This window comes from Aythya ferina, assembly GCF_964211825.1.
Source record: "Aythya ferina genome assembly, chromosome: 3".
Classification (NCBI taxonomy): Eukaryota; Metazoa; Chordata; class Aves; order Anseriformes; family Anatidae; genus Aythya; species Aythya ferina.
The window spans coordinates 117,782,907-117,806,492 of NC_140298.1; the positions used below are offsets into that span (position 1 = coordinate 117,782,907).

At 44.2% G+C, this 23,586-nt stretch overlaps 1 protein-coding gene across 2 annotated transcripts in view; it reads left to right on the forward strand.

Annotated features, from left to right (window-relative positions):
• The first annotated feature begins 3,886 nt into the window (after positions 1-3,886).
• Positions 3,887-23,586, forward strand: part of KIF13B (kinesin family member 13B) — a 119,573-nt gene continuing 99,873 nt past the window's right edge. For both annotated transcript variants that reach the window (XM_084513954.1, XM_084513955.1), the window contains exons 1-2: positions 3,887-3,991; positions 12,988-13,081. In XM_084513954.1, coding sequence (XP_084370080.1) covers positions 3,937-3,991; positions 12,988-13,081 — 149 coding nt within the window. In that variant the 5' untranslated portion in view covers positions 3,887-3,936. The remainder of the gene's footprint in view (positions 3,992-12,987; positions 13,082-23,586) is intronic.

The window sequence follows — 23,586 nt, forward strand, 5'->3', positions numbered from 1 at the left end:
ACTTGTCTTAGCTTTTTGCCTTCCAGTTCCTACAAATTTCTATGACATTTATTTATTTGTATATGTTTCCAGATGGAAAAGCAAAATAAACCTGAAGACTAGATTAGCATATCCCCCAAAATACTCAGCATTGACATAATTACCAGTGCTATCCTAGGGATTGCATTAAAAACAAGCAAACAAACAAACAGTGAAACATATATATCATCAAGAAGTCTTATTTTCTGAACATTTCACCATGCACTTCTGTGCTGAGGACCAGTTCACGGAAGGCGCTGAAGAGCTGCAGGGCTGCTGGGTGCTCCCAGTGCCTCCCAGTCCCATCAGGGACTGTCCCAGTGGTGCTCAGCTTCTTGCAAAAGTGGACGCCAGTGATGCTTCAGAGCTGACATAGAACTAAGATGACAAGATCCTCTCTTTGAGTTTTCCGAAGCCTGAATGATTTATGGGCAGAAACTAGGTCTCCAGCAAATTCATAATTGATGCGTCTCTTTTGATACACAGTCTAGCAGATGAAAAAAAATTGATTTAAAATACACCTGATCCGTTGCTTGTTACGGTTTGGAAGAAAAGCCAGACAAAAGCCTGCCATGTTTTCTGGCTTGCCCTAAGATACCATCGTATCTAGATGATCTGAGATGTGTTCATACCTTCAACTAGATCAAAATGAAAGCCAATCTCTTCCTGGTGATACGCACACCCCAGGCATCGCAGTTATGTGGGACACGTGAAATCCTTATGACTTGGCTGCTTCTAAACCTTCTTAGTTGCTTATAAAGAAAGGAGGCGAAGGGCCCTGATCTTCTCCTCTCCACACTGCTGCTTTAATCCCTGCTGTGACCAGGTAGGTATAGCAACAACGGTGGCTCCTCGACCTGATGAAAATAGTGTTGCATTCAGAAAACTCAATAAATGAATGGGAGGGACAAGCAATGCCTCCCCCCCAAGGATGTTTTGTTAATTAAATTAGCATTTAAATAGCCAGAGCAAATCTGGGAAGTCAGCCCCTCATTACAGTAACTAGGAAGAGGGAAAAGAACTCCAGACAATTCCCTACAAGACGGGGTTAAGTTGGCGTTTCACAAACTATTTGCCCAGCCTGTCCCTCCCAAGTGAATGCTGCCATCCCCCCCCCTTCTTCCTCCCAGCATAATTAGCATGTTCCAGTGCTGTGAATGGAAACAATATCCTCCCTCCAAGCTGTGCCCCTCCAGGGAGATGCTTCCCACAGACTGTGAAACCCCGAGCCAGGGAAAGGGCTTGTCGAGGAATTCACAGTGGGGTAATTACGCCGAGGTAGCTTGTGCCAGTGCGAGTTGCGTTGCTGTAATTCATCGCAGGAGACAGTGGCAGCGTAACGAAAATGTCCACGGGCACAAACCGCAGAGAGCCATGAGAAGTTACTGCTCCAGAGCCCCAGGAAGACTTGATGAGAAAGGACACCCAAGCTGAGGACAGGTCTTTGGGCTCTGAGGATGTCTCCCAGAGTTTGAACGAGTTTACAGAAAGCAGCAGTGTTTGCAGAAAGGATGTGTGCATGCGAGATTTCTCTGTGGCAGTCTGAACTGAAGTAAGGCTGAAAGGGAGATATTTTTTTTTCAGATTTTAAAACAAAGATGGGAGGGAAGCTTGCAAAAGTGGCATGCTTGCTTTTCTTATTGCCCATGCACACTCAAAACATGCTGTCACCTTTCTCTAACAAATGGAAAGATGGATATAATCCTCTCCCCAAATGACTTACTGTTTCATTTTACGTACAGCAGAGAGACCAGTGGCAGCTAACACCAGAGGAGAAGATGCAGGACGAAAGCAGAGACTGGATTTGGGTCACACCTGCTATCCACAGCAGTATGTACATCTGGCCAGTTTCATCCCATTTGTTTAGATCAGAATCCAGGTGACTCAACCTTATGCAAGAAAAAAACCCTCCACTTGCTGCAAAGACGAGATTATATTTATCTCCCTCACAAAGCACTCGGTTTCAGAAGACGTTGGTGCGGTTTGCTGAGGCCCCAGCTGGAAAATACCACAAGAAGTTCAAAGCCCGGTTTCATCCTGTAATTGGAGCCTCAAGTTCACAAGTGCAAGAACCAACTGTGCAGGCTGCAAGCGGGACGCCCCAGCTCCCAACAAGACACCACACACAGCACAGCTGAACGCAGCACACCGATGAGCTTCATTCTGCTACCACCTGCAAAATCTGTTTGCATTTCAAAGCTTTGGCCACCCTGCTTGGTTTGACCTCCTCCCCCTGTTGTTGTTGTTATTATTATTATTATCATCTACCCTCAAGACAACTTGCTAACCCTTGCATACACTCAGGATGCTCTGGCACTCCTGTTAAAAATGTGGGCATTAATCCCCGTGTCAGTTAAATGCCAAGTTAATATTGGTATTCTCTCTACCTTGACAAGATATTCTTCTGGTCAGTCAAGCATGAGATGATATACATTGAGTGCAATTCTTCTGGGCAAAAAAGTGCCCTTCTGAAGTCTTATATCAAAACCTCTCAGAACTGTGTTATTTATTCTGTCACTGTCACGAAGCCTTGTCCCTGTCCTTGATGTTGATGGGAGTACAATTCTGAATATTTCTTTCTGTCCTCGCTGAAATCTGGCCTTTCAAAATACCACAGAGAGAGCCCTTGTTTTGAACTAAAATAGCAGTGACAAGGTTTTCCAACCGTGACCATTTAAATGAGATTTTGCATCTCTGCATTAGTCTCATTCTTGCTCTTTGTGAGCAGTGGCTGCAGTCGAGCAGTTGGGCTATCTGATGGGAAGAAATTCTAATAGTGTTCGAACTACCTCTGGTTATTTATTTATTATTTTAGTGAGCTGCCTTCGCTAAGCGAGCCAGTTAATGATGTGGCCACAGTGTGTTGCTCTGAGAAGCCAGACCTGATCATCGTTAAATCCACGGGTTTGATTAATGACTGGGTTGTCATTAATGATCTTTAATGTGATGGGATCTTTAACATGATTTCTAATAGCCAGAAATCCCCCGGAGCAGCAAAGCAAGGCCGTGTTGCTTCAGTAAATATTGTGGTGAGCTGAGGTTTTTGTCTCAATCCCGTCTCCTCACAGTGGGTACGCTCCGAAATAGTAGATAACTTGGGATTTTCAGGCTTGGTTGTTGCACCCTTATTACTGTGAATTCTTGTAATGAACACCAAGTTATCAGACACTCAATATAAGCTATCACGTCAAACATTGTCACCTGTACACCTATACTATACCTTTACCATCTTCACACACGCTCATTCCAGCACTCGAAAAGGTACAAAACTTCAATTTATTTATTTATTTTTATAGAAATGTCTTGGTTCAGTGACCAAAGCTGCAGTTTTGCTACCCGTGAGGGTGCAGCAGGGGACATCATGTTCACCCAGCAGGTGAACATGAGAGGGAGATGACCAAAACAGACAAGTTTAACCCCAAAAGCGGTGTGGAAAGCTGCTTGTGTGCATCATGAAAAATGATTGTGTTCCCCTCAAAAGGTCTCAGGGTGCTTCTGGGGACTGAGAGGTGACACAGGTCAGTGGTAAACGAGTGGCATCACCTGGAGGCACCCTACCAGCACCCAAAACCACAATTCGGCCTCCACCCCACACCTCTTTCCCCGAGGACTACATCTCCCAGAATACAACCCCGCCCCCATTCCACAACAGCGGGTCCGGACTACAACTCCCATCGCGCACCGCGCCACTCCACCCCCCCCGTTCTCCCGGCCGGCCCGCCGCGTTGCACTCTGGGGGTTGTAGTCCGGCCGGACGTTGGTCAGGCGCGGTGCCTCCCTCCCACCGCCTGCCGGGCTCGCCCGGCTCCGCGCTCCTCCCCGCTCCGCCGCCGCTGCCGCCGCCGCTTCTCGTCCCTCCGCAGACGAAAACCGAGGAGGGGCCGAAAGGGGGACCGAGGGGGCGGGGGGGGGGGCGCGATGGGGGACTCCAAAGTGAAGGTGGCGGTGCGAGTCCGCCCCATGAACCGACGAGGTGAGAGCCCTTCCTTCCTCCCCCCCTCCCCTCAGCGCCGGGCAGGGGGGCGGGGGGGGTGTCCGTGTGTCCCGTGTGGTGTCCGTGTGTCCTCATGTCCGTCTGTCCCGTGTGGTGGCCCTCTGTGGGGTCCAGCTGCGGCTGTCACCTCAGTAGGGCCGTGCGGCTGAGGGAACCTTCCCCCCCCCCCCCCCCCCCCACATCTCTGCCACCCCTTCTCCTCAAAACCCAACTTATTTTTTCCCTCATTCCGCCCCTTTTGAGGGCTTTTTGTGGGGCACGCCTCCCGCACCTGTTTCACAGCCTTCCTCCAAACCCTCCTCTCTGAGGTTTTGGGGCAAAATTCCTTCATTTCTATATTTTCCCTGTGCTTTTTTTTACTTCTTCCCCTCGCCGGGACGGAGTTGAGCGCCTGACAGAGGCACCCCAAGGGAAAAACAAACGTGGAAGAGGAAGTGTGAATTGAGGAGAAAAGCTTTTGCTGCTTTGTTTTCCTTTTATTATTATGAATTATTTTCTTTTTCCCCTCTCAACGAAACTCACCTGAGGGTTTCGTTAATCACGCCGCCGTCCGGGCATCTGCTTAAATGTTTATGACTCGTCCTAATTAGAAAAACTTGCTCGAGATTACGAGGAAGTAAGTACGAAAAGGGAACCGCAGCCGGGGAGCGGGGAGGTGAGGAAGGAGGCAGCAGTCCAAGGAACGTGTAAGGTTTTGTTTTCCCACATTCTCACAGAAGTGTGCCAAGGCCTCTCCTTCTGGGGAAAGGGGATCGAGGGAAGGCAGGTTAATAGCTGGAGCAAAAAGGGGAAGGAAATATAAAGCCCTTTATCTCCTATCTGATCGGGAACAGAATAACTCTTTAACTCCTTCCAGTGAGCAATAATAATAATAAAAAAAAAGTTGCTGAATAAAATATTTCCCTACCTTTTAAAATAAAAGCTTTTGTCAAACTAAGTTTGCAAGAGCTGTTGAGAACCTCATGCAAAGTAAAGGAGATGGTGTTGATATCCCTGTGGTCTGGTGGATTAGGTCAGCTAAGGGTAGTTTGACCACAATCTGTTTTTTTTTTTTAATATTTTTTTAAAGCAACAATGCTCAAAACGGAGGGAGGACACATCCTCCTTGTGGGGAATCAGTGGGTGAAGGGAGAGGGACGGTGAGGGTGAGATGTTGGGAGCAGGCATGGGACAGGTTAGGGTGGTGGTGGAGTCCCCGTCCCTGGGGGTGTTTGAGGAGAGGTTGGACGTGGTGCTTGGGGACATGGTTCAGTGGTGACATTGGTGGTAGGGGGATGGTTGGACCAGATGATCTTGGAGGGCTTTTCCACCCTTAATAATTCTGTGACTGTATGACCTGGAAGGTGGTGCCCCGTTTTGGGGATAGTCACAGTCTTTCCTCTTGCTCATGTCCCTTTCCTGTCATGGGTCATTTCCTTGGCTGTGCCCCAGACATCTTCTGTGTTGTGCTCTTCACTCCCTGGATTAGGGGATTATAAATTGATTCAGGGTGGAAGGGACCTCTGGAGGTCTCTAGTCCCATGCCCTGCTCAGAGCAGATCGAGCTTGATGAGGCCGCACAGCTTCTGTCAAGTTGTGAATCTCCAAGGGTGACTAACGCACCTTTCCCTCCCGGCATGTGTTTTGCATATGTTCAGCCCCGACTTTGTGCACGTGTAGTGGTCTTCAGGCTATTTCCAGCTAGAGACTGAGATCTGCAGAGAACATACGTGGAGGAGGTGGAGGACCAAGTGGTGAGAATAAAGGGGAAGAAAGGGCTGGATGGTTGTAGAGTTGGAGGTGTACGTATTTGGGAGAATGAGGGATATATTGTTATCAGAACCACCTTATTCTCTATAAATTTAAAAAGTAATGGACTGGAGAGACTTGCTGGAGCCTTGTTATGAGGTGGCTCATCCAGGAGTGATGGATATTCAGGTATCACCCTTGCTGTTCACAAGAGAGAAAGGGGACTCAGATGCCACATCCCTCACGTAGCTCGGCACTCGGGGCATTCCCTCTCCTCTATAAGAACAGCTCTGCACCTGTGAAGCATCCTGTTATTTTGTGGGTGATAGCTAAAGCCATGCAAGCCTAGACTAAGAAAAATCAACTTCTTTTTCCTCCCCCAAACAAACTGTCCTGACATAATTTATTTTTTTAATCAGGTTATTTGCTGTGATCCAGATGTTAGAGGCAGTTTTAAACAACTGATAACTTCTGTACAGTATTTCTGGTGTTCTTAGAAGTTGTAGAAACAGGCAGCGATAAGAAATTTACTATTTTCTCACCACCACTATGTTAAATTTAAGAATTTGTGTAACTGATTTTCTTACGAGTCAGCTAGCTGTGAGACTTCTGTGGCTTTGCTTTTTTAATAAGCCGTGAGGCAAGTGGCGGCTTTCTTGGAAACTCTTTAATCTGCACTTTGTTCTTAATAACGTTTGGATGAAGTTCTGGGGCTTTGGACCTGAAGCAAGTATTTGTTTTCTTCAGGGTCACGAGTAATGTTCTTTCCCTTCCCTCTGAACGGAAGGGCTTAAAACTGCAAACCTGTCAGATGGCTCCAACCGTAGGAGTTGAAGCTCTGGAATATATTCTCAGTGTTTACTTGTGGTGGTGGTGGTTGTCTGTAGTGCTTGAATTATGAATTTCTTAAGGCGAGGGTTTATTGGGTTAATAAAAGCGGTATGTTTAACGTTCCTAATTTATACAGCTCATAAAAGTGTAACAGGTTCTGCGTGCACGTTGGAGGGATTTCTCCATCAAATAGCTGGTGAAAGGACTTGCATTTCAAGGCGATCCTATTGAGGGTCCTGCTCCAGTCCCATGTGAAGTGGCAATCCCTTAAGTAAGCTTACAGTACGAATTTTTAGCAGTGAGGGGAAGCATTCATAATTGCACTTGAATTATTTTTTTATTTAGGCTATTATTTTTTTTGCATCTTGCTTCAGGTTAGACCCCAGTCCTACAGGCTGTGCATGGAAGCCACGATTTATAAAACAAGTTCTGGGTCTTTTCACCTGCAGCATCACATTTCTGAAGTTGTAAGCTCTTGTAGGTAGCAATCATGACATCTTTTTTTGTACTTTGCAAGCAGAGATCTCAATTAACATGCAGTTATAAAGGAAATAGTTCAGCTTGTTTTAATTAATAAGACTCTTAAAGTCTTTTTTTTTTTTCCTTGGTTTTATTGCAGTATGTCATTCGCTAAAATATTTCCTACTGCACCACTTGTTCAGATGGGCTTTTCTTAACACTTGGTAACTTCTGGTGTTGTATTTTAGAGTAGCAGTGGGTTTCCCTTTATGAATATTGTCAGTGCTTCACTTCACTTAGATATTCATTACGTTACAGGTAACTGCTGCGTAGAGCTCAAGCCATACCATGAAGCAAAGCAAAAGACAGCGTGAGGCTTTTTATTTAAGATCTGTCTTACTGAATATTTTGGTTCCAGGTGATGTTGTTATACAAGCATCCCATAAGTAGGTTCAAATCCTTGTGTTTCTGTGTCTGTGAATCAACCGAGCGTAGCGTGGGCATCCTCTCTTCCTGCAGGTTTGTGGCACTGTGGCACGGGGTCGATGGCTTCCAGTGGACATCTCTGGGTTGCTTTTAAATAGTCATTGGTGTCTATCATGTTAAAATGTCTTCATCTGGACTAGTTTCTGGGTTCAGCTGTTGTTCATTGATGATAAAGCTGCTGCCAGCAGTGCTTGGAAGGAAGGAATTTGCTGCCCTGTCTACAAGCTGAGTGGGGTGGTAGGTGCTGCTTTGCTGTCCTCCTACTCTCTGGAGGAGGTTGCATTCCCAGTCCATTGAAATGTCTTGCGGGGAGGAGGAGACAGGGGCGGTTCTTTTGTATTTGTTTGTTTGTTTTTTTTTTTCCAGCAAAGATTGCAACAGAAACGTTTTATCTGTAAATCGGGGTTTGTGCAAGCAGTCTTATAAGGTTAATTATGGTGTTAGGGTAAACGAAACGGCACCTGTAGTGTTCTGATGGCGGTGTACAAAACACCAGGCTGCCCTTCCCCATAAACCTTGTGATAAACGAGCAGCCAGGCTTCGTAGTGCTTCCTGTTGGTTGTTGGTAACCTCTGAAACAGTGTTTGTGGTGTGAGCCGGGTTAACCTGGAGGAAGGGTGACAAATGGGCAAAGCACGCAGAGTCGGTGTTTCACCTTGCATTCCTCAGCCAGGAACTTTGAAGCTGAAGCAAGAAAGCCACCAAGAAGGCATCAGAAAGCCACCAGCCCGATGAAGTCACTTGGTCCTGGGAGCTGAGCAGCGCACGCAGCACTGACCACGAGCCAGGTTAATGTTCAGGTACACGGAGTGCCGTCCCTGAAGCTGTTTGGCAAGCTCTCTTGCAGAAAATGAAACAGCAGAAGGCCAAATGAACAACCAAACAATTTTTACCCTTTGGATGAAGTAGTGTTAACAAGCGAAGGGCTTGCTTGCGGCCGTGCTCCTGCGTGAGCTGACGTACACCTCATCGTGGAGATGCTATCGTGTGCCCCGCCAGATGCACTCATGCATATTTGATGCCCTCTAATTGCTGCAGACTGAAAATTTCATGAACGATATTTGTGCAGTGAATGTATAGCAGAGGAGCTTGAAAGATGCCTCCTTAGACTTGCTTAAGAGACAAGGAAAATCAGTGTAGCATTTTTGTCCTGAATGTGGAAATTAGCGTGGCCTATAATTAATGTCCTAAGAGTGCTATTAGGCTAACTATTTTTTTTTTCATTTAAGCTCCTAGCACTGTCATTTAGCTATAAGTTATTTTCGTTCTCTGTTGTATAGCCAGTTGGTTTCCCCTTTATTTGTGTTGGCTTCTGCATAGCGAAGGGCAAAGAGAAAAATCACTCTTAAGGCAACAAACACTGGCGGGGAGACGTGGGGACCTGTTGTGTTTGAACTAGCTTCCAGCTTTCTGAAAAAGCAGCAACAAAAGCAAACAACAGCCTCGTGGGCTTTTTTTTTTTTTTTAGTTGACTTTCACTTAGCGTGCGATAAATAAACTTGAAAATATTTTTAAATGAGTATTTAAACATTTTTCAGTTTGCTGTTTGCTTTTTGGGACTGAGGAAGGCAGAGGAAACTGACTAATTCCTTATTCAGTGCCACTCGAAGGCACGACATTCCGGTTCTAACCTTCAAGGGAATGTTAAGCTTGTGCAAATCTGCTGGCAGTTTACAAAACACAATTTCTGTCGTCTCAGTCTTTACAGGAGATTATTCTGAGCTTTTGTATTTGGGGCCAGTTTTGACTTACGAGCTTGGTACGTGCACTTCAAGCCTTTCATATTGTATTTTTTTTACCCCAGTTAATTTCTCTGAAGCCCGTGCTGGTTCCCAGTGACACTGCCGAGCCCAGTGTCCCGTCTCTGAGGGGACCTTTCTGCAGCTGCCCTGCACCCAGTAGTAGGACCAGGAAGAATCTGGTGCAGGTTTTATTCAACCTGGCTTATAGCACCAGGTTCACATCTTTGTTTCAGTAGGATTTAGGATCAAATGGAGGAAGATATGGGAGGCTGAATAAGTCACAACAGACATTTCGGCTACTCCAGTTGTTGGACTGAAAGCCGTTAGTGTGTTCCCAACCACTAATTTAATAAATTGCAGACAAATTTCCTTACTGTATCATCTTTCCTTTTAAGATCATCTCAAACCTCCCTGTGAAGGCTGTCTCCGAGGATCGTTTTGCCTGGTAGCCTTTAAGGGGATGACTTTTTTAGGGTAGTAAGTAAAATAAAAAGGCAACTCTGTGAGGAGCTGGGATGCACATGGCTTGACAACGAGTTTTATGCTCAGCCCAGCTTCTCTGAGCAACTTCTACAGCTCTAAACGTGGAAAAATGACCGAGATGTTACCCGTTTATTATGAACATCACAATCCCTTACACTGAAGCGATGGAGGAAGCTTTCGTTCCCCTCAATGCACGTTTCTTGAGATGCCGAGAGTTTGAGTTCTGATTTTCTGAAAGGCAATTAGCTGATGAGTTTCTTGATTTGATGAAGCAAATGAGCAGTTGATTGTGTTTGCTCGGTGATTAATGAGTGAAGGTAGAAGCAGGTTGGGAATAATAATAGGTGAGATTTTGAAGTCTTGGTGGTTTAATGATGAAAACACAGAGCCACAATATTTGGCATAAACCTCCAGAGCTTGACTGCACGAGCCACTTCTGTCATCGTTTCACTTCTCGATGTCATGCTGCCTAGAAGAGGAAAACACTAAAAAACTTATCTACATCTACATGGAGAGAAACAATAATCCCCATCCCTGACAAACGACTCCTCGCTGGGAGATGAACTAATCAGGGGTTTTGCTTATCCTCTTGCTTTGAGGCAACCTGATGGTGCTTGTTGTGCAGGGGCAGCGAGAGCACTGCTGGCTGGGGAGATGCTGAAACTGGTAAAAGTAAGGGCGGAGTACATGGGATCGTATGAAAAAGAGGGGGAAGATAATTTGTCTATCAGAATAAACTGCTCTAATGACATTGAAGACTTAATGAGGTGGAAATGATGATAGGATTTGCAGTGGTGGCTACTGGAAGATTCATCTCTGAGCCTACCGGGATCGTTAAAGATATAAGAAACCAAAGAATACGCGTGGCGATGGAGACAGAATTTGTAGGAAGTGTATGATGAGCTACAGAAACAAGTTTTAAACTACTTTTTCAGCAAAAAGAAGAGCTGCCCTGTGAAACTTTTGCCCAGGTAACTGGAATACGTGTCCTTAAGGGGATCTGATAGCTAACCCAGCTTGGAGGCTGAATAAAACCTTTTCTTAGGGTTTGTTCCCTGGGACACCGCGAGCTGGGGTGGCAGTTCAGGCTCAGCCAGGAGAAGGGCTTGCACTTCTGCCTCCTGAGTCCCCCTGTACACACCTGTTTGCACTGCTTTTGGCGCTCTTCAGACCTCTCACTGGGCTGATATAACCTCCTGTAGTGCCCGAACACATCCCTTTTTTACCGTTGGGTGGTTTTCTGCCAAGGAAGCAACTTAATGACTTGCAGAGGAGTCCGGCAAGCACGGCAGTGGTGGCAGATAAGCCAGAGGCACACGTAGCCAGGAGGACTGTTCCCTGCCTGGCTGTTAGCTTGACTCACCACATCTGTGCCCTGCGTGTATGATCCCCAGATAAGGGATTTTAACATTCTCTTTCAGATGGCAGCAGGCGAGGTGTGCTTTACGTGATGCATTGGATTTGAATTGTCTCTCTTTTCCTGCGAGGGTGTCACTCTGAGTACCTCCTGTATCCCGTTTGTGTGCTCTCCTAGAGGTATTTCACACAGAGATCTACAAGACCTCGAGTTTTGTGGGCAGTCGTGGATGTGAGACCTGCCATCAGCCTTCTCTCTCAGGAGGTAGATTAAAAAAACAGCGGCCACAGCGCTTGCACCCAGAGCGAGCCTTCTGCTTTGCATAAGGGAAGTAGCATATAAAAACCTTGGTCCGTGGTTGAGGAAAAGCAGGTCACTGCAACGCAGAACGTTAATCACTAACCAGCCAGACCAAGATAAAGTGGCATGTCAGATCTGGGACGTACGAAGAGTATAATTGGAGCTAAGCAAGCATGCGTTGCGTATTCATGTTAGGTAAATTGGCTTTCAGGGTGTGGAGAGAAATTAAAATAAACAGCAGCTTCTGAAACTTGTCTGTCTCTTCCTTCCACAAAAGCGGAGTTTAATAACAGAGGAGAAGTTTTGTTCAGAAAGAATTCCAGATTCATTTTCATGTGGCTGCCTGCTCTGACTGGTAATCTCGTGCTTTGGCTTTCTTTGCTGTCTTTCAAATAGTGAAAGATGTATCACATCTCTTACAAAAAGTAAAGGAAAGAAACTTCCTCTTATATTATTTAACAGTAGAAAGACATCTGTGAGGTGCCCTGCAATAAATGAAACCTCTCTTTGCCTGAGAGATCTGCAGTGTGATTTTATAAGGTGCTGCGAGGTAAAAGAGCAGGCAGAGGTGACGAAGAAGGAAGGAGCAGAGATGAAGGAAGATGAGGATTATAATTAACGTGATTAGACGCGAGCATATTTCGGTGATTCAGGTGAGGTGCTGAATCCTTTATGGAGGCGGTTGTGCATAGCCTCTTGCCATCACAGCACGCGAGAGCACTCGGGGTGTCCCATTTGCGTCTCCCTTTTGTAGGCACCAACGTTTGGGTTCACTTTCCAGGCTCAGCATCGGTGTAAGAAGACAGGACTGCACCGCTCATGTCCAGAGCCCGTAGTCTGTAGGCAGGGATTTGGGCTGCAAGTAGCAGTTTGCTTTTTTATATCTAATTCATTTGTTGTTGGGTGGATACCCTGCACGGTTGTCGGCATTATCTGAAGCTTTTATTTTATTTCCTCCACCTCTTCCGCTAAGAATGGGGATTTACTCCAAATATTCCTATTACTCATAGGTCATATCCCATTGCTCAGCATCGTTTGGAAGGGTTGGCTTTTCCAGCTGCCTTGGAGCCCGTGGGGTGGGCTAAGCCCCTTTTTACACACTCAGACCAAAATTAATTTTGATGGGACTTGAATTTCCCCGAGCAGGTGCCCAGGACGGACAGCTGACATGGGGTGCTGCGGTATCACACGAGTGGCTGGGAAAATGTGCTGCAGATTGTTGGGGCAGCTTTTCCTCCAAGCATTGAGACAGCTCGGAGGGAAATCAGGAGATCTGTCCAAGTGGTCCCATGCCTAACGTTTCTCTCCCCAGCAGGCATTTCATACCGCCTGGTATCCGCTGATCCTCCGTCAGCAAACCCTAAAGTGCTCCTCCTTGGCGTGAAAAGAGCACGTGCTTTAAAGCTGGACAGAATCCATCCCAGCAGAATATCTCCACGAGAGGAATTTGGCAGTAGTCCTGTTGCTATTCTCTAGCTGATGGGTGGCTGTCAGGCTGCATGAATAGATTTGGTGTCTGGAGGAAGTAATGGTGGATATAATCCGGGAGCTTTAAGAGCAGCACTTGACACTTTCTCATTTCTTTCTAGAGCTTGATCTGCATACAAAATGCGTGGTGGATGTGGATGCAAACAAGGTTATTCTTCACCCCGTAAACACCAACCTTTCGAAAGGAGATGCCAGGTAAGATGTTTTGAATGAGGAAGGTCAGGTTTCATAAATTAAATATGAGGCTGACAACCGGGAAATGTAGGCCTTCATAGAGGGCTTTCATATTCCTTCTGTGATGTAGTTACCAGCATCTAGAAAGTAAAGCTGACTGTGCCATGCTGGGAAGATGCTTTGAAAAGCAAGCACTGCCTTTTAAAACGAGCGTTTGCTTCCTGCTCTAAACAATGTGTTAGCAATTAATGGGTCTGAACTATTTCATTCCTTCTCGTGCGCTGTTATGGGGCTGAAGATATTTAAATCTGCAAAATCGTTTGAGCAGGGCACAGTTGGTCATTTTGGAATGAAATTTATCTTCACAGTTATTTTCTCATCATGGGCTTGAACTTCATATGTCTGTATGAAGGGACACAGGAACATGCTCGAGAGGTGTAGCTCTCGAGGGTCTTGACTGCGGTGGGGCATCAAAAATGCATCAGAAATACTTGGAGCAGTGGCTAAGGCAGGGACTAGCGGAAGAATGGGCATCAATTTGTTCAATTATTGTGAAACTGAAAAGTCGTGTCATTGTTGGTAGGGCGAAGGTTGGGAGCAGTTAATTTATTGCTTGTTTGCAAGGGAAGGAAATGAAAAGCTTGTGTGCGTGAAACAAAATAACTGGTCCAGGAAAAGGCAAAAGCTGTTCCTGGCCATGTACAATCGATCCGAATCTGTATTCTTGGAGGAAAAAAAAAAAAAAAAAAGAGGGGGGGGTGACAGAACTAAGAGAAACTCAGCTAAACACACAGAAGAGTGTTGTTTAAATGCAATGTGTTGTAGTTTTGTCGTGTAAAGCTGTGCTGTAGATCTCAAATGGGGTAAAGGACGCTGTTGGACTTCACCAACCCCAAGTGGTAACATGCCAAAGAGCCACCATAATCAACTGAATCAATTGCAGTGTGCATTTTCTGTTGACACCAGCTAAAAGACTTACTGCAGACAATGGGGTTGGAGCTTTAAGGAGGTCCTTAAAAACGGCTGTGTGGGGCGGGGTGGTTTTGTTTGTATTCATATCTGCCTCCTCCAGAAACAAGTGTATTGTTTGGCTGCCAAATACCTGTGCTGACTTGAGCCTCTCAAACCACTCAAAATGGCAGGAAAAGGAGACTCTCAAAAGCCAGGTTAGTCAGCGGTATTAAGGACGTTATTCCCAGTGTCTCTGAAATGTGGCAACCAAGCGAACGCTGCGCGGTTTATCCCCACTAATGTGTGTTTGAAAACCTTCATGCTGCAGTCGTGAGAGTAACGTAATGCAAATCGTGCCCCCCAGCAAGGGAGGGATGGTTTGGCAATCGCCTTGACTTCCCAGGCAAGGTGGTGAGGCTTGTGTGAGAACCCAGCGCCCTGGACTGAAGAATGGCTCATTTGCATCTTCACAAATGCCCATTGCTAATCTAAGCAGCAAGCAGAGTGAATTTAGACGGGCTGATTAATACGAGGGAGAGGAGCGGAGGCCCATTAGCTGCCCCGAAGATTTGCCTGCAAACAGGGAGACAACGTATCCGCAGAAGCACAGTTGGAGCAGTGAGGATTTGGAACAGGATCCTCTCCAGAACGTAATCCCCTTGAGAAGGGCTGCCACTAAATTGCCTTGGCTTCTTGAGCTCCATCAGAGGAATTCCGTATCAGCTCAGAGAAGAAGTTAGTTTTATTTATGGTTTTCTAAGTTTGGGGTTCATTTATTTTCAAATTCTGAGTCTGTTTCCAGATCCACACTCAACAGCTTTGCGTTGTGCTATGCAATCAGTTTGATTTCAGGCTTGTGTAGTGCTCATAGTGGGCTCAGGGAATTCTGACAAACCTCATATGCTTTTACTTCCGTAGAGAAAAGAAAAATAACACTGTAAAGAAACTATTTAGATGCTTGCAAAGCAGGGTACACTTGAAAACCACGTCTACAATTTCTCATTAAGATGGTAAGGTCAATTGAGGAACCAGGAAAAGAATTTGTGAGGAGCAGAAATCTGCTGTCCCATCCCTGCTTGTGTGTGACTCAGCCAACATTTAGAAAAACAACCTGTGACTTTGGGAAATGTGTATGTTTTCCCACTTCCATTCTCTGGTAGAAACCAAGCCTGGGAGATGGGTAGGTGTAAATAACCATTTTAATAAGTGAATTAGTCCGGGTCACAGGTAGGTGTATTTGTTATATGGGTGTATTGCTGGCAGAGTTGTTAAAATGGCAAATACCTGACCCAATGTTCTTCATCGTCTCTTGGTTAAAGACAAGAGGTAGGTTTCGGAGATCCTGAGTGATACACCCACCTCCATCTGCTTTCCTGTAGGAAAAATAAGTCAGAAAATCCTCTCTCTATGCATTTCATGTTTTGATGGATACCCAGCCTGAGGTGTGTGAGACCTGACTTGTGGAGGCAGCAAACTGCGTTGATGTAGTTGCTGTGGAAACATTTTCAGGTCTTCAGAAAGGGTGCTCCACTGGTTTCAGTGATTTTGTGCAGAAGATCAGTCTTAAAATTGGATGACCTCTGGGCTGGGTAGGCTTTGTTACCAACCTTGGGATATTGGGCTTGGGTTGGCTGAGTTGTGGTTTCTTGTATTAAAATGAAAATTGTGCTGCATGGAAATGGAAAACATTTCCTTCAGTTGCTTTTCTAAAATGATCTGCTACAGTTCCTGGAGTTTTGTTGCAAGTTTCCCCAGATAATGACCTTTTTTTCAATCAAAATCTCCCCTTTTGAGGATGTATGAACCTCCAAGGGTGGGGTGTAAACGAGCAGCACCCTCAGCGTGACCTGTGTGCTTTGTGTTGTTCTCTGCTGCAAATGTCAGGGCTAAAGTTATCAGCACTGGATTTACTGTGGCTGCAAAGGTTGCTCCGAACATGGTTACGTGGTGGCTAGGGATTGAAAGAGGCTCTGAACTCATCCTGATTGAAACGAGGAGATCAGTCTGACAGCAACAACTGGAATATTTATAAGAATTCTTTTTGAAAAACAATGAAATAGACTCTAATTACTTTAGGTTCTTCAATTTATTTATTTATTTTTTACTATAAATTTGCTTGTGTTGTGATTTTACCTTTCCCAAAACAAACCTATTAAAAAGACCTGTTTTGATGTGTCAGAAGAAGGAGTTTTATCATATACTGCAGGCAGAACTGTAGCTGGTGTGTAGTTGATGAATGCTTCCAAATCAGCTGTGTATCGGTCCGGAGCAGGCTTGTGAAGGAGCTGGGATATTTGTACAACAAAGCTTTAATAAATCTGCCCAACAAACCAATGTTGAGCCTTTTTATTAAGAGAATATACTTAAAAATGAAAGGAAATGGAGCTTCTGTGCACTTTAGTCTTTATTTCTGGTTTATAGATGCTTTGCTTCTTACTGTAGCTGCTTTACTTCTACAGAACAGAGCAATTCCAAAGGCTGGCACATGGGAAAAAAACTTTCCAAGGGAACAAGTGCAGCTAATTGAAGTGGACAAGTATGGTAAAGCAGGCTGGGTTTCCCTTTTTCAACTATAGTAATATATTCAATTAGCACATTGTAATAGATATTTAAATAAAGGAATATCTTTATCAATCTAAACACAAACAGATGTGTTTTTACTTGCAAGGTATGTGTTTCAGGATTTAAACCTGTTTGCTTGTGAAGTTGAGCTACAGAAAATCAATGTGATTGTTTTCTAAGGAGTCCAGAGAACTGAGAAGGTGCGTGCTGGTGTCTTAGTCAGACTTGAGGATCTTTGTAGCCTTTCAGAATCTGAGCTTGATGATTTCTGCTTTGAGGAACTGGATAAAACCCAGGTATGTTTTACCTACAGATGAATACTTTTATATGTTTAGAAGATTCTTTACCATTCCAATTCTACCCCCACCTTTTTTTTTTTTGAGATAAATGACAGTCCTGAAGAAGACTCGTGGGGGAAAATGATTTTGGACTACTTCCTTGCAATTAAAACGAGATCACCTTTCATGCTTACCTTGTTGTGGCTACTAATATTCAACAATACTTCATTTATAATTTAGTAATAATTCAGCAAAGGGAAAGTCCTGAAGTTCTTCTATGAGGTAAAAGATTGTTAAGAGAATAAAACCAATGTCCACAGAACTTAGGAAGAATAACAAGTAAAAAAAAATCCTACTTATGCAGCAAATAAGTAATGAATTACAGATTTCAGATGAATGATGGAGTTCTGGCATCGTTTAGGATGAGATAGTCCAGTGTGTTAAATCTTCCCATAGGTCATCTTTGGATGAAAGGTTTTTTTTTTTTTTTTCCTCTTACAAAGCTGAGGAAGCTCTTAAGACTTCTGAAGAAGTGAAAATTAGGACCAAGACAATGATCTTGATGTTGGGAAAAATGGTACTGGAGAACAGTAATTGGGGTGTCTCAAAGACCTGGTGCAATAAGTTTGCTCATTTTGAAGGGTTAAGTGTGAAGGGATGAATGCTTATAACCATGTGGAACCCCTACATTTAAAAAAAATCAAATAAAAATAGGTGTGTGAGTGCTTACTAGTTAGCAAAGACTACTGCTGTGGTCCTGGGAGTTGAAATATGTATGGTGAGCCAACCTTTGTATTCTAATCTGACTGGAAAGTTCATAAAACACCTAGATGCTCTGTTAAATAACGAGTACAGCACGCAGAGCTTTTGCCAAGCTCAGAAAGTCTATTTGGAGCTGAACAGGATCTTATCAGGTTCTGCTCTCACCTATTCTTTGCTCAGCTACTAAGAGGCAGAAGACGGCGTCTGTGCAAGCCCACGCAAGCTGCCCCTGCTCGCCGTCAGCCTGGAGCCTCGGGATCACCTTGCCAGGGCGTGCGTGCTGAGAGGCAGGATAAGCTCCTGCGTGGCTCTGCCTGAGCAGGTACACAGCTTTTGGTCCACGCAGAGCACAGGTGAAGCCATCTTTCAGCTTCCTGCATTGCCTTGTGTGGCTCGAAGTTTCTTTAAAGCTTGCTGAAAGCTGAAAATAAGTTAGGACTTCTCAGCTCTCGCTGTGCAGAGTATTGCAGGTCTTGTGCTCGCTTGATGACTGTGGAAAATACTAATCTTAGAGTAGCTGATCACATGGGAAGTGCCTGAACAGTGAACTGGCAAAACTTGCACGTAAATAGATTGCATTTCCAAAAATCTAGAAACGGGTAGGGTGCTGGTTTGGAAGACTGTACATTAACCAGTGGAAAAAGTTGAATTAACCAATTATAACAAAATTTGGTGAAGAAGCGTATCATCAGTTGTACAATTCACTAAAATATTTGATGTATCACAGAACTGTAGGGGTTGGAAGGGACCTCAAGCATCCATCGGGTCCAACCGCTCTGCCAAAGCAGGTTCCCTAGAGCAGGTAGGCGTCCAAACAGGTCTTGAATATCTCTGGAGGAGACCCCACAACCTCCCATATGTGGCATAGTAGTCAAAAAAAAATCAACAGTAGTCAAAAATAATCAAAAGCTTCAATTAAAAGAGGGGTTAGCAAAAAGTTTTGCGATCGTTCTTCTCTAGGTTGTAGTTATTTTGCTGCTTTTGTGCAATTATAATGATTTCCCCCCATATCTTCTGGAACAGCATGCAGACATTCAAGGTGCCCAGGGAGGAAAGGCTGCTGTGATTATATCTGCCTTCTTTTGTACGTGTGTATAAATATGGACTGGAAAAGCTGACCACAGGGGTAATGGAAATTCCGACTTTTAAAAATAATATATGTTAGTGGGAGTGCACGGGGATGCACGCTTCAGTTGCTCTGCCTTAGGAAAGAATGTGAATAATCAGTAAACGGAGTAAACATCTGAATGCAGTGCTATATACGGAGTCAATCTGCAGAACTCCTTGCCCCCCTCATAAAAGAGGCAATTACTGGTAAATATTTAAGGAAGAATACACACATTTTCTTGAAAGCACTCCATAACCCTGCCTGCTGTTAGGTAAGACCCTCTTGAAGAGCTGCCTCGTCCTAGGCAGTGCTTTGTGTGTGTGTCCCCAGCTGTTGGCACACGCTGCTTAGAAGTATCAGCTGTTGGACACAACCAGAAATTGAATATTGAGCATTCGTGTGATGTGCTGTGGCTGCTGTTCGACTGCAGAGCAATTCAAATGAAGAAATATTACTGTGTTTGAAGATGGGGGAAGGCTGGCTGCGCCGCACGCTGCTCTGCCTCTCTGCATCGCTCCTGGCATCGCATTAATGCCTGCTGTGCTAAACTGCTCGGGATGGGGACAAATCAGATTGGGATGGGAGTGTGCAGAGGCAGCATTAGGCGCAGAATTGGCCCCGTTACCTCCTGGTGCTAAGGGGGACTCGCTCGCCCTGTTCCTATTAAGGTTTCCTACTGCTATCTAAAGCTCAAACTGAGAATGCAGTTTTGGGGTTGGATGTTAACTCAGCTTTGTCTTGCAGAGAGCAGATCCATGCGAGGTTTCGTAATGCAGAAACGTTCCAGGAAGTTGTGGGGGAGGGAGACAGTGTGTGCATATTCCCAAGGCTGCCAGCTGACATGCAGAAGAAAGGGAAGCCTGCCTCTGTCTGCATCCAGACTGGTGCTTTGTGGGCGCAGAGCAGCTTGGAGGAAATTCAAGTTTGCAAAAACAGCGCTGGGAGGTTTTCCCGTACTGCTGACTCTGCTCGTGCTGCTCGCTTGCGTCCGTGCATGCAACTTTTACTTCAAGCATGACACTGGTCTGTAAAATCATTATTTACAATGAGCCCCCTGACGTTAATATTGCTACACTTATTTATTGATGTTTTAAATTGATTATCTGATTTATTGATCGGTTTACTGAACAGCCTGAATAAGTTAGAACAGGAGAGAAAAGTACGCTGAAGTCTTACCTTCAAAAATGGATAAAGTTATTTAAATGGTTGAATAGATTCCTGGTAAAACCGTTACTTCTTCAGTCTTTTAACAGAATTTATTGTGTAGGAAGTCATATAAAAGTAGATTACAGAGCACATTCCTTTATATGCAAATTAGAGCTGGATTACATTCAGCTGCCAGCCAGCTACATTTCCCTGCAAAATGCCTTCTGATGTAAAATAAATTATCTGGATAAAAATGTCTGATGATGAGTTGCTGCAGTACCTAGAAATCATCATCTTTCTTGGAAGTCTGAAGGGCATCTTGTCCTGGAAGGATCTTAAATCAGAGAGGATCTGGGAAGGATGGAGGATTGGGATGATGCCTGGAGGAGAGCAGGGGTAAGCAGCCAGCATGGAAGGTGCTGCCACTGTGCTCCTCTAGAGCCCTCAGTTGTTCAAGTGAGGTGGTATTACACTGCACAAGGTGAGTGCTTGCCATCTGAAATACTTATCTTGGGCAAAATTGAGAGGTAAGGAGCTCTGCCAGGAGAGGAGGAGGTTGCTGCACTTCAGGCCATGCAAGGAAGTATTCTTGGCACAATGCACACACTTTGACTTGAGTAAAAGTGAGAACGGGAAGCAGAAACCATCCACAGATCTTTGGTGTGAACTAAAATGTTAACAAAACTTTTAACCGTACCTCCAGCTCGCGTGTGTCTGTGCGCTTAGAAAAGAACTTTATCCCATTTTATATTCCTTAAGGAAATAAAACAGCGAGCCTGACAGATTTTTAAAGACAGTCCCCCGCCCTCCAGTCGGGTCACACCTATTTATTTCTGTCTTTTTTATGGCCATAGTAAATTGGGATTATCTGTTGTTTATGAGCTCTGTGCCCATATTGTAAGTGAAAGTTACTTTTAACACGAGCTGTATCCTCATGAAAGGCAACCACACCACTGATGGCAATCATCCTTGGCTGCCTTTGATTTCTTAGCTGAATGTGAGAGCTTTTTTCAGTCGCTGCTGATCTGGCAGAATTGGTCCCAACCTCCTGCACTTAAGGGAACGGCTTTTCATAACAGATGAAGAATTAATTTGGCTCACATGCCACGTGACATGAAGTACAACCACCTACTTCTGTCAGATTCCTAACTTCTGGTCCTTTTTCTTAAAACCTAATACAGCTGGGAAGTGCCTGCACCCTCAGTTCTTCACTAAACTGATGGATTTTATAGCAGCAAGCTGCAGAGCGCCCGTAACAGGGCTGAGCTGCCTGCAGACAGTGTTTAGAGGTGGATGCTGATAGTTGCTAAGCAGCCTGTCCTTCACCAGACTTCGCTGGACTTGGCAAAGGCTTCTGATTGTGAGTTATCTAAGGAGTGGACTTCTGCTGCAAATAGAAAGCACTTTGCAGTCCCTTCCCGTAGCAAACCAGCAGTCAGGGTCAGTTCCCAGAGTGAAGAAAAAAAAGGAGAGCCCCTTGTGTGGCATATCAAACCTACCAGAATGAACGTGTTAAATATTACAGTGGAATGGAGTTTTTACTTCAATATTCATAATAATTTTGAGAGACCTTGTCTGTGGTTTTGTTTTTAAAGCTAGGCTGTATCTGAAGCTTTAAATACCAGGCCACCGAAGCTTCAAGGAGGCTATGATGAGTGAATTGTCTTTTTGACTTGCTAAACGCCCAGGTTAGAACTGACAAATCCGTTGGCTTTGGGAAGAGTTGGTTGCAATTTGGCCCAAACTTCAGTTTTGATGGAATTAGGATCTGCCCCAGTGTTTTCCAGTTTAGCCCAATAGGTTTTTTTTGACTTTGCTGCAAGTTTCTCTCTTACGAAAATGATTTGACAGGGCATAACATTTGATTTGACTGTAGTAGTTCTTCAAAATAGTAGAAATAGAGTGAAAACTGAATGTATGAAAATAAAGAAGCGATGCCAACAGAATGTCCTGAGCTTTTCTGACAGCGTGAACAGAACAAAATGCTGGGTTGGTGATGAAAACTGAGCTTTGAGTTCAAAACTTTTTGTGTGTGTGTGTTGATCTAATAGGTTAACAGAAGACTTAAAGTCTTTAAAGCATGTTTGCTGTTAACAAATCACATCAAGAACGATGGGGCAGGAAAAAGGAACAGGTAGGGGAGCAAGCCCCAGGTGTGCCCGCAGTGCTGTGAATAGATGCTGCAGCTATGAGCACTTCTGTGGAATTATTCCTTCTTAATTCTCAACTCTTAAATAATAATGCCCGTGAGGTTAGACTATAAAATGGGTTCTGCATGGTTTCATGCTGGTCAAGTTACCAGTTTTAAGAGCAGAACCTAAATACGCATATTTAAAAGTGTATTAAACCACTTCAACTATTTTTTTTTGCATACCAGTTTTCTTTCTGAGGATTTTAGAGACTAACCTCCAAAACATCTTTGTCAGATTAATAAGATCATGAGATATTTTTCCTTGCATCTTTTTTTTTGGACACTTTTCGCATCCAGTGTGATTGATTAGCGGTAGCCAGAATAACTTTGTTCATGCTGAACAATTCATAACTCTGTTTGCTGCAGTCAGTTTAGATTATGTAGATGTATCCCTCAAGTTAATTTGGGATAAGCTAGCATGGTTGATGTTGAGAATGTGGCATCCCATGCTAACCTGAGCTTTGGTGCTCTTCTGAGAAGCTGGTTAAATAATGCATCATGAATATAATAAATAATAAATGTCACAGTATTAGTGGTGTTGACTTTTATGGTCAACTAGGATACATAGGCAGACAGTACCACACTGACTCCTCTCAACTCCTTAGGTTTTGGAAAATGGAATACAAAAACTGTCAGGGTTTGCTTTCTAAATGATTTATGGTCTTGATATGGGAAGCAAAGAAAATGAGAAACCTTGTACCTTTTAGTCTCTTATCATCATTGTCCTGAGGAACTTTGAACAAGTATTTGGAGTTGTGTGTATCAATTTGAGGTAACTGTATTATTATAATAATATGCTATTATTATATAGTACTATAAATTATTATTATTTTGTGGTGGTGGTGGTAATTTTAGAGGTGGAAGTTAAAAAGATGATGCATGCAGCTGATGCTGAATTACATTTAAAGACATTAGCCTGGTTCTGTCACCATCTTATGGCTCTCTACAGTTGGAAATAACGCTGCTGAATTCAGAGGAAATCATTTCTTCATTTTCAAGCTTTTCCAGTAAGAGAAGGGAAACCTGCAGTTGCTGCAGCACCTCAAGATTTACTTTTCTACTTGATATTTACCAATTTTCATTTCAGACGGCAAAGAGATGGGAGGAGGTGAGAAAGCAGCCTCTGTCTGTGGTTCTGTGAATCAACATCTTGTCGGTATTTTTGTTTTTGTTTTCCATGAGCTAGGGCTGCAGGAATGCAGCATCTGCTGCTCATGCACGGGCAGCACCCATCCCTGTGGGGTGGAATGTCTGCCCTGGAAGGGAGCAGCAGAGGTAGGGCAGCTTGTGGCCACTCTTAAGTATTTGTTGTCTTTTCTTATTTAATTTTTGAAGTTTTTATCTGTTCTTTTGGTCTAGGGTAGAATAAAGTTGGATAATGTCAAGTTTGGCTTCCCAAGGACTGTTACGGCTCAGCATTCAGTGCTGTGGGAATATGTGACATAAAATAACCTCGTTTCAAATAGTGCATTTAACTTTAAGACAGCTCGGATAAGCACATACTATCCTACAAAAAAAAAGCAAAGCA